We start from the raw sequence: 12,028 nt of genomic DNA on the forward strand, positions 1-12,028 counted from the left end.
CCCCACCAAACCCTAACTCCTTACGCTATTTTATTTTATGTTTCATACCACTTATCATTACCTGAGGATGGCTTGGTTAATGTAGATCTCCCCCTCTACAAATGTAAGCTTCCCATGGACTGGAATGCTCTTTTCTCCACTGCTGTATTGTTACATCTAAACCAGGACTTGGTGTTTGTGATTGAAAGTCACTGGATGACGACTAATTATATTAAAAGACAAATGAACGAATGCCAGTCCATTTGCTTTGCACATTCCTCGTGGGGCAGTTTGGTCAATTTGCTTGTTTTTATTTGTAGTAGCATTTTAATACAGTAAGAGCTAAACAGTTAAAGGTATCTAGACTTAGATGTTTTTATGAGGGTGTTTCAAAAACCATATGGAAAACTGGAATCAAATAATAATGGAGTTTTTGAACAAAATTTTTGAAGCACCCTCATATATAAAGACTTATAAAATTAACTTGAGATTTGATAGCTTTATTTTGCTTCCTATGTCAAATATGGCATGCTTCTCCATTGCTATAATCTTCATTTATGCCCCTCAGTAAGATTCAGAAGACAAATGTATTTATATTGTTCTTGTACATCACCTATTAGATTTATTTTATAGTTTGTATAGCTGTTATAAATGAAATATCTTTTTTATACCATGTAGTATCACTTGTGTATATATAAGTGCTCTTTATTTATGTTTATTTAGTACTATGGTGAAATGAACTTAATCACTATATGGCTCTTCTGTCCATTTTCCATAACTTCCACAGAATGATTGAGTGGGACCAGGCAAATAGGGTATGTGAAATATTAATAGAGGGGATTAGTCAGTTTTGCCATTCCCTTAGGTATAAAAGAGCCATCTCAGAAGTGGGAATAGAAAGAAGGGCCACCAGCAGAGTGCATGCAAGTTCCCTGAGTAGTGGAGGCAGCAGAAGCACCAGAGGAGCCCTGGCCAGATGGAGCAGAGGAGCTATGCTGCGCAGATCATGGGGCAGTGAGGCAGAGCAGCAGATGGGCTTCCTGGCCCATGCAGGCAGAAGCTAAGGGACCTTGGGGTTGAGAGACTGAGGAGCAGCGAGGACTTGGCTGCTGGCTGAAAATGGGTATCAGTATGGACTAAATACTATATCCTGAATGTTTTCTGATCCTGGCATTTTGGTAACCTGTTAACTTCCCTTTATAGCCCCTGAGATAGTTTATTGTGCCAGCCTGGCCGATAAACACAAATGGGATTGATGGAAGGGCAGAGAGATAAATGGCTCAGTGAGCCTCACCTTTCTTGTTTCTCGCTCTTTGATCATTGGACCAATGTGCTGCTGCCTTGCTTGTTCTCTGCCTCAATTTACAGGCTACACTACCTATGGGATGCCTAGCCTGTGGACTGTGTCGCAGTAAATTGAGGTCCCTTTAAGACCACACGATTGGAATTTACATCTCTTGAGCTGGGAACTGACAGTTGGTGACCTGGCTGACAGTTGGTGACCTGCCTTGCTGTTTGCTGCCTGTCCTGGGATAGCCTAGCTCTCTCTACAGAGGACTACCTGGTGGCCCTCAAGACTCGAAGGACTGCCAGGGTCTCAGAACTCTCCCTCGGGAGTGAGCCATTTGTACTGCTTTATAATTTAACTGTTTATTTCTTGTATTATATTTATTTATCTATCTGTATATAATTTAACAGTTCATTTCTTGTGTTATCTATCTATATCTATCTATATAAAATTATTAACAATCTGGTTTTGTCTCTCTAGAGAAGCCTGCCTCTCACAACCCCCATAGTCATGAATATTGTCTATAAGTTCTGTGTGGCCATTGCAATGGAATAATCAACCCCACAGAGAAGGAGAATGTAGTAAGAGGCCTAGATGGTAGAGAATCAGGAGAAAGACGTGGGGAGGGTGAAAACACGTGTGACCTCTACCCTGAGGCAATCGCCGGGGCTGGTGTAGAGTTGGAGTCTTCTCCGCCGTGTAGCCACAGGCAGTCAGAAGAGTTCTCCAAACTATTTCCACAAATACTAACCATCCTGCTGAATTCGGTCTTTTGTAAGTAATCATTTTCCACTTGATTCGCTTGGTTTATTATCCAGATTTGCATATACCTGAAACCTGTGAGAGCTGGAACTTAAGAAGTCTGCCTTGATTTAGGGCAGTGGTTCTCAACCTTCTTAACACCGCGACCCTTTCATACACTTCCTCCTGTGGTGGTGACCCCCCCCCCAACCATAACATTATTTTAGTTGCTACTTCATCACTGTCATTTTGCTACTGTTATGAATCGTAATGTAAATATCTGATATGCAGGATGTATTTTCATTGTTACAAAATGAGCAGAATTAAGCACAATTAAAGCATAGTGATTAATCACAAAACAATATGTAATTATATATTGTGAAATATTTATGTGTTTTCCAATGGTCTTAGGCGATGATCCCTGTGAAAAGGTTGTTCAACCTCCTAAGGGGTTGCGACCCACAGGCTGAGAACCGCTGATTTAGAGTCTCATGGTTTTGCCTTTCACAGGGTGAGGTCACCTCTTTTCTATCACTTTCTGTTTAATGGAAAAGTTTGTTTTCTTTCTCTGACAGTTTGCCAACTTATAACAGGTTCCAACTTTCTTATATTTTACTGCATTTACACATTGTGATCATTTTGCTAACTCTCTTTAACTTTATAACACATTTTGTTTTCTTACCTAATTAGATTAGCTAGTATCTTCAGAAAAATGTTTTTTAATAGTGGTAATACACTATTCAAATAGCCAAAGGGTAGAAACATCCCAAGTGTCTGTCAACAGATGAATAAATAAACATGCTATGACATCTTATTCAGCTTTAAAGAAAATGAAGTCCTGGACTTCTGGCAAGATGACAGACTAGGCAGACACGCTACACAGTCCCTACACAACAAAGCCATGAGAGATCAAATGAAATCGATATGGATGATTATCCTGGAACTCTAAACTTCAGATGAAAGGATAAAGTGGACTGAATACTGACTTAGGAGAAGCTGAACAAAAGCAGCCAGAGAGGAGACAGATGGAACGCATGAAATGTCATCCTGAACTTGTACAAGGAGCATTTGACCTACACAGCAGCCTAGCAGCACAAGCATGAATGGCTAGTCACAAGATTGGTGGGGTCCGCCCTTGTTCCCCATACTCTCCGGGTGATCAGAGGAGTGGACAGCCCCCCTCCTCGCTCACTCAATGGCTGGTTACAACCCCCTCTGTATGCCCTTGCTCTGTCTGAGGTCAGATCACTCCTCATGGCATACCACCCCCATGTCTCGAGGCAGGTGAGCTCTACCTGATCAGACTGGCCGAACCACAGTGCCAGGCAAGCAGCCTTTGACCAGCCACCCTACGTGAGCAAGAACTTTATCCATGCATGAATACGTGCCCTGGCCCTAGGTTCTCTCTGGGCCCAAGAGTTTCTTCTAGAACAAGCAGCCTAACTTCAGCCATCCTCTGAGCCTACACAAGTTACTTCCCAATCTGGTCCCTGAGCCCATACTGCAGTTAGGCCAGCAGGAACTCCATCTAAGACCAGGTTTCCCACCCACTCTCTTTGGCTAAGAGTGGATGCTGACCCATACTAGATGTCTTGCTAGCTGCAGTTTTTCCCCTTTCTCAGTCTTGCCCCTGTCTCAATTTTCTCTTCCCCTCACCCTCCCCTTTTCTTACCTTTCCCATATCTTTTTTCTTTGCTTTTAAAAAATATTTTCTTTGTTTCTATTTTTTCATTTCTTTCTCTCTTCTTTTATCTTAAATTTTTCTTTACTTTCTTCCCTCTCCCTAGTTCTGCATCTGTATTTTCCTTTTTCTCTCTTCCTTTGTTTTTCCTTTATTTTTTCCTCAAGTTATTAAATGTTTGTTTCTGTTTGCCTCCTTTTTCTTGCTTATTTTTTTCCTTTTCTTTTCTTGGATATTGTGTGTTTTTATTTATTTTTCTTGCCCCACCTGACAAGGAGACAACAACAGTGCCCACATAGCTCAGTCCTATCTACACTTCCACAACCCCATCGACCGGGCAAGGGCTACTACCCACTTTTTTACCATTTATCATTCCAGACACCAACCAACATCAGCCCAACCTGCCCTCAACTGTGCTTTGCGTAGAACAAACAGAAGTACGCACACACTCACATTCTCTGTCTTACCTACCAGGAGACAAGGGGCGAGTACCTGAAAACAACACCAACATATGCTCATCAATTAAATACAAATGTGCCACCACGCAAGGTCTCAGAGACAACTGACAGTGCTGGTTCAAACAAAGAAACAAGAAGAGTGATGAAAAGTAACGTTGTCATTAGCAGCCATCAAGTCGATTCTCCCTCATAGCTACCCTGCCTACAACAGAACGAAACATGCCCAGCCCTGTGCCACCCTCACAATGGTGCTGGGACTTGAGCCCGTGTTGTAGCCACTGTGTCAGTCCCGAGGTGTATAGAAACAATCCATTCAGTGACATCATGGACCACACAAACACCAGCTTCCGCAACTCTGAGAACAGAAGAACTAGATGGTACCTGGCTACCAGTCCAACTGCTCAGAAAGGGGTCACCCTAGAAAGTTCTTGCTAGAGTGGGAGAAAACTGGCACAGAGCTCACAATCATAAACGAGAGTAGGCTCACTAGTCGGATGGGACCCCCAAGACTGTGGCCCTTGGTTACCCTTCAAGTCTGGAACTGAATTCACCCCTGTGGCTCAATTTTCAGTCAAACAGTAGACAGGTCTATAAGGGGAGCCATAGCAACAGGAACATAAGCGAAGGTCAGAAGGATCGGGAAAGGAGAAAACACAGGGAGGAAGATGACATGATGCTACAGTGAGAGAGGACTGCAACTAATGAGGTGAAAGATGCAATGTAAAACTGAGGGCCTGCTCTGGAAACCCTCACACAATTCAGCGTCAAGTGTTTTGTTGCTGTTGGTTTTAATGAAGTCCAGATATCTGCTACAGCATGGTTGGATCTTGAAAATATGCTGAGTGAAGTAAGTTAGACACCAAAAAGACAACTATTACCTGATTCCACTTAAGTGAAATATCTAGAACGGGCAGGTGTATAAAGACAAAAGCTTATCAGTACTTACTGTGGCCTAAGGCATGATAGGTTGGGGAATTGTTACCTAAGGGTACTGAGTTGCTGTTTGGAGTGATGAAAAGCTTTGGGCATGTATAGCGGTGAGTGTGTTTAATGAATTACACTCATACAATGGCACACATTTTGTTATGTACATTTTACTACCATACAATTTTAAAATAATGATTAAATCTGGGCTGTCTTGTTAGTGACTTGATGCGACAGTTTCTTAATGGCTTCTTTTACTCTCTCACTAGGATTTATTACAGATGGCAACTCCTTTCTTTTGGGAAATGTTCTGCTTCGTCAGATTCGCATGCCTGGTGCTGTACTCTCTCCAAGCAGAGTTTCTCCCCAGGAACAAAGGAAGCCATTTTACCAAGTTCTGGAGGCTACTGAGAACTATGGGCCTGCCTGGGGCCCCCCTGATACAAACATCCCACCATCGGACAGCATTTGGCATTATCAGAGCCAGGAGACCTTGCGTGGCTATCCCATCCAAGGGGAATTCGCCACCTACTCTGGAGGTGGCTATGCTGTGAAACTTGGACGAAACTCCAGTACTGCAACCAAGTAAGCAGGCCTAGGCCCTGGACACGGACAGCAGGACACTGGCTTTCGTCCCTTCATGAGGCACTAGCTGAGCAGTTCCTCTCACTACTCTAATACTACTCTGCTCTCTGTGATGAACTTGTGCAGCCTCAAGCTGCAGTTATGTTTTGATTTGACTATTTACCCAAACTTCTTTGCCATGTATCGTCAAGAAACACCAACCGACATCAGCCAAAGCTGCCCTCAACTGTGCTGCACATATAACAAACAGCGAAGTGCACACACACTCACGTTCTTTGTCATTACCTGGAGAAAAATCTTATTTCAACCCTAGGATACAGTAGAATTCATGTAACTCTAGTGTCGACAAGGTATCATTTTCAAATATAAGAGGAAAAACTGCCTTTTATGAGTCATATGTATCTTATGAGAATCTTTGTCTTTATTTTTGAAGCTTAAATTAAAATTATATCCCTTCATTTAACTTACAACAGGAAATGAATTACTTTTAAAAATCCCAAACAAATAATGACATTTTCAGTCTTCCCACCTTTTAAAATATTACTAAAGAGTAGCATTTAATACTTTGAAAAGAAATAGCACATATATTTAATTCTATTTTAAATCTTAAAGGCCACATACGGATTCTTGAACATTTAACAGTGTGAATGCTATTATGAAAACCTTCATTTGTACAGTTTGCAATTTACATTCATGTTAATAGCGGTGAAAGTTTGGGCATTAGCAATTATAAAATATTTCAGGGAAATTAAATGTGGCAGTGATGTTGGAGATGGTGGAGCTTTTTCCTCTATTGTGCTAACTGGAGAAATTATCCCACCCTGCCTTCTCTCCCCCAGAGTTCTACAGAGTCTGAAACAGAGCCACTGGCTGGACCGGCACACCAAATGCCTCTTTGTGGAATTTGTAGTCTTCAACGCTAACGTGAACCTGTTCTGTGTTGTGACCCTGATTTTGGAGACTAGCGACGTGGGTATGAAAGCCTCTTTTCTCTTGTCTCCAGGACCTACCGATCCCAAGAGCAGACCCAATCTCTTTCCCTATCTTATGCCAGGAAAGTAGGTTATTTTAGTTAAAGTTATTGTATATAAATATAATTTAATTTTAAAGGCAAATAGTTGATCAAGGCTTTGGACCAAAACAGGTAAATCTTCTGTTGATTCCCAGCTTCACAGAGGCAGTTTATTAGCAGCTTTGTAAACTGGTTCTTAAAATTTTTTAATTTGAAAATGTTTATGATTTTTTTAAGCTTTAAGTATTATCTATTTACTTGTTTCTAGTGAGGCATTAGTTTTCTTTTACCCACACATATCCCTAATATACACAAACATGCACATATGCATGCTTTCTTTTACCCATTTACCCAAACATAGTAATATAATTTTTGTTTAGTTTAATATTGAACACTTTGGTTATTATGATTATGTGAGTGTTCAAGATGAGCCATGAATCTTCTTTTCTTGTACATTTTGTTTTCCATAGAATTTCTGTTGCTGTTTTTACTTGCTTGGTTTTGTGTTACCAATTGTTATTCAAGGAACCTTGGTGGCCATGAGTTAAGTGTTGGACTTCAAACCACAAGGTTATCAGTTTATGGTATTGGCGAAGAATATTGAAAGGACCAGAGAACAAATAGGTTTGTCTTGGAAGAAGTACAGCCAGAATGCTCCTTAGAGGCAAGGATGGAGAGACTTCGTCTCATGTACTCTGGACATGTCATAAGGAGACAGTCCCTGGAGAAGAACATCACAATTAGTAAAACAGCAACCCTTGAGCACCGAGTGGAATTTCAAACAGTTGTCTCCATGCCACAGAAAGAGGGGGCTCTCCTGATGGAGCTACCATTGATGTTCCCAACACATTTTTCCTTTTTCCACCCAGAAACCAGAAGACTCTCCCTCCCAGCAATGTCAGCAATGCAGCCCGGCTGAGAGGTCAGCACGGCACATCTAATTCCAGGGCCACGTTTCCAGCCCACGTGCCGCGTTCTGTCCTGCCCCTGCCCCTGCCCCGAGGCTAGAACAGGACGTCAGCTGGGCAAAGCGAAATTCAGCTTGAGCTGATGACCTGCACTGTGGGGATGACAGGGCGTCCAGTGCTGACATGTGAAAAGGCACGGAGAGGGAGGGCAAGCCTGCGGGCTCACGGGGCCTGGGCTAAGGCACCAACCACTGCCTTCGCACCCATTCTGATTCCCTGCGGCCCCAGTATCGCTAATTCCTTTGAGTTTCTTGTTCTTACCTCTATTTTCAGTGTTAAAGGTTCAAGTATCTTCCATTTCATATTTAAGAGGGAGACAATAAGCTAACAAAACACCCCAATGAAATTATTAAGAAAAAAGCCAAACATACTGAAAAATAAAACTAATAAAACTGACACCAGAGTTAGTCTTAGAAACTCACAGGGGCAGTTCTACCTGCCTGCAGGGTCCCTAGGAGTCGGCATCGACTCCGTAGCAGTGACTTTGGTTTTGGTTTGAGCTCTGTGAATAGAGGTGGCCAGGCAACATCCAGTGTTACTTTATTATAGCGTCAGGTCTCATCATCTGATGAGTTCATTCTCATTAGGGCAGGTGTTGAAAACACGACCACAGGCATTCCAAAAGGGCTGATTCCAGAACTAAACTTCATTCTCTTTAATAACATTAGTTTCTTATAAATACATAGCTCATCACATGGATAGATGCATCAAAGATTAGTTGTGGCAATAAGAAATGCAGTGCATAATAAATTGAACAAGCCCTACAATAACAATTTCAGTGATTAAAAGGAGTAGGCAGGCTAGTAGAAGTGAATGTATTTCAGTCTAATGCTTTGAGATAAGCAACTAAAAATATCAAAGAGAGTAAAGTGTGGTCATTAAGAAAATTATATATCACCAGGAGGCCTTGTGATATATTCGAGTAATGTCTTGTTTTATCGCTCCGGAAATGCTTATCCCTGAATTAGTGTTCATTAACCATTGAGTTGGTTCCAACTCCTAGAGGCCCTGTGTACAACAGAATGAACACTGCCTAATCCTGCCCCATCCTCACAATTCTGAAGACGGCACAGGACTGGGCAGTGTTTCCTTGGGTGACATAGGGCCTCTATGAGTCAGAGCCAACTGGACAGCACCTAACAAGTTAGCAATGAAATTATCTGAGAAGACAAGTTCTTTTTGCTGTAAGGCTATTGATTTCAAGTCACTGTTGGGTAGTAAGCTGACACTGTGTGACTGGATTTCCCTGGGAATTCCACGGGGACCCAAGATGCATTGAACCCACATGCTCTAAGAAGCCATTCCATGAGAGAAAGATCACACCAACTCCTCCACAAAGATTAAAAGTCTCAAAATCAAATCCCTAAGGATCAGGTCTCCTCTATCCTATAGGATCACTGTGGGTTGGAACTGACTCAATAGTAGTGAGCTTAAATATAAAAAAGCTCAAGTATAAGGTCAGTTTTCAGACTTTTCTCTGAAATAAGCAGATCCTACACACAAAAAGAAAATATTGAATGGAGTACATAACATACCTTCCCTACTTTTGAGTATTAGAAAATGGAGTGGACTGAATAACTTTTCTGAGCCAGTCTGTAGTCAATGTACCATGACAAATATGTCTCCATTTTCTAGGTGATTTCAAAATTGGGAACATATTTGGGAGTTTGTTCATGAAGAGTAATATCAATAGCTACTAACGAACAGATTGCGTAATGAGGAAAGATAATAGACTGAAACGGAACTGAAGGATAGGTGTATAATTCTTGAGATAATCATAATTGGATATGAATGGCTTGTTTAATGTTTTTTCCCCTAAAATCAATAGTAAAGTTAGGTATGAACTTTACAACCTGAAACTGGTCTATCAAGAGGGTCAATATGGTCACATGTGGACTGAGGGGAAGCACAACATACCCAGCATGCAGTCAGATTATTAGCACTGACTACTGATTGAGTTTACTTGATGATAAAGCATTTCATTCCAAGCATCAGAAAAAGAACACTTATTAAAATTCATAATGGTGAAAGGAATATCATAAAGAGATAAATAATTAGTATAAAGCACATTCTTCCTTTAGTTGGTTAAAGAGACCTGAACTCAAGCTCATAAAAAGTTATAAAGAGGTTGTTAAAGTCTTTGTTAACATGATCATTTTTACTGCTTGTTGAATAAACCATTCTTCTTGGATCCAGTGACACAAACATTCTTATTATTATTCATCATTTTCTTGGAGCTCCTTTAGATGTCATAACATTTCATAATTCAAATAGATCAAGCATACTTGTACAATTGCTACTACAATCTGTTTCAAAACATTTTCTCTTTTTGAACTCTTTGATATCAGTTCCCCTTTATCCCCTTCCTCCCCCTCCCTTCCCTCCAGGAACACTTGTTATTATTGTTATATAATATATACATTACATATTAGCCATATCTTACCCTATCTAATATATCCATTCACATATAATTCTGTTATTCGCTCCCCTTGAATGAGTAATGCAGTCATCATTGCTATCAGCTCCCTTTCCCCCCTCCCTCCTCATCTTTCTGTATCCTCTAAAAATCATTACTCCTGTTGCCATTTCTGAAGGTTCATCCATCCTGGCATTCCTGCATCAAACGATCTTCATTATACAGATGAACAGACATAGGTCCAATGGTATTAAAGAGGTGAAACATAAGCAATAATAATAAGGGGAGGAAATATTAAAGAACCAGAGGATGGTTATGTGTTTCATCAGTGCTATACTGCACCCTGAATTCCTCAGTCCCTCTGTGAGGGACTGCCCGATTGTCTTGCAGATGGGTTTGGGGTCTCCATCCTCCTTCACATCAATTTGATTTCTTGTTTTTGAACTTCTGGTACCTGATCTTGTCCACACTTCATGATCACACAAGCTGGTGTGCTTCTTTCATGTGGGTTTTGTTGCTTCCCTGCTAAATGGCCACTTGTTTGACTACAAGCCTTTATGACCCCAGAAGCTATATTTTTTATTAGCCAACACCATCAGCTTTCTTTACACATTTGCTTATGCACCCATTTTGTCTTCAGCAATTGTGTCGGGTAGGTGAGTATCATACAGTGCCACATTATTAGAACAAACCGTTCTTGTACTTAGGTGAGGTTTTAGTAGAGGCCCAAAGTCCATCTCCTTCCTTGTTGTATTTACATATATAGACAAATATACCTATATTTATATAATTATATATTTACATATCTGTATTTATACCTATGTTTATACATTTTTTGTTTCTTCTTTCCTCTTTTTATTTCCTCCTGCCCCACTATCATGCTTACCCATCATTCACCTCTCATTAATTCCTCTCAGGCACTTTTCAATTGATCAAACACACCCCGGAATACTACACCCTCCTCACCATCCATTTGACAACCCTTGCTCTTCCCCTGCCCTGTCATTATTGGCTCACCACCACCCACCTCCTCCCCTCCCATGCTTCCCTTACCCCCAGAACCATATATATGTCCTGTTGCTCTTTCCATGGGGTTGCTTATCCTGCCTCTCTTATACACACACACACACACACACACAGAAGGAACATAAGAATAATTCAAAGTCTAACTGGTAACTAGGCTCAAGTAGATGAATCTCTCTCTGTTAAGTAGCAAGCAGGACCTGTTATAATCCCTCAGCCCAGTCCCTTTCTCTTTCAGGGTTCCACATCCCGAGACCCACTATACCCTACCCTTTTAGTCCTCAGACTGTGTCCGAAAGGTGTGCATCCTACAGGTCCCTATTGCTCTTCCTACAGACAGGGATGGAGCAGTCTAGTGTCCCCTCCCCCTATCCCGTGTTACCTTTAGACTTTCAGTATGGCTCCCTTGTGAGTGACCCCCAACCACATCAGGTGAAGTGCCAAGTGCTGACCCCAAAGTCAGAAGACAGTTGGAATGCCTCAGGGACTTCGAGGCTACACTCCTCTCGCTGGTCTGTTACTCTCCTCTTGGTTTGACCCCATGTGCGGCACAAGCATTCTCGACACCATCGTTCACCAGTTTCTCACACAAGCTAAAATCTTGAGTTTTTTTCTTCTTTTGGGTAATAAGCTCTTAATGTTTTTAACTTATATTAATTGGGCGAAGGTTTACAAAGATCAGTTTTCCATTTGACAATTTATGAACACTGTTTAATGTGATTGCAATCTCTACAACATAGTATCACTTGACATTCTGCTTCCTGTTTCTATTCCTCCTCTTTCTTAACCCTTCTGAATTTTGTCCTTGGGTAAATACTATCCTTTTTATCTCAAATGGTTGATTATTCTCAGGTCTGATTACCTCCTTAATGTTACCCTGTCTACAGATGTGTCTGTTCTTTGAGTGAAAATTGAGTCAAAGAGGGATGGGTTCAGTTCCATATCTGGAGTGT

General features: G+C 41.2%; 1 protein-coding gene across 1 annotated transcript in view; it reads left to right on the top strand.

The window, feature by feature from the left end:
- The window catches only part of PKD1L3 (polycystin 1 like 3, transient receptor potential channel interacting), a 74,978-nt gene that overhangs the window by 56,320 nt on the left and 6,630 nt on the right, over positions 1–12,028 (top strand). The window contains exons 23-24 of the mRNA XM_075536733.1: positions 5,341–5,656; positions 6,496–6,629. Coding sequence (XP_075392848.1) covers positions 5,341–5,656; positions 6,496–6,629 — 450 coding nt within the window. The remainder of the gene's footprint in view (positions 1–5,340; positions 5,657–6,495; positions 6,630–12,028) is intronic.

Source organism: Tenrec ecaudatus, chromosome 18 (assembly GCF_050624435.1).
Source record: "Tenrec ecaudatus isolate mTenEca1 chromosome 18, mTenEca1.hap1, whole genome shotgun sequence".
Classification (NCBI taxonomy): domain Eukaryota; kingdom Metazoa; phylum Chordata; class Mammalia; order Afrosoricida; family Tenrecidae; genus Tenrec; species Tenrec ecaudatus.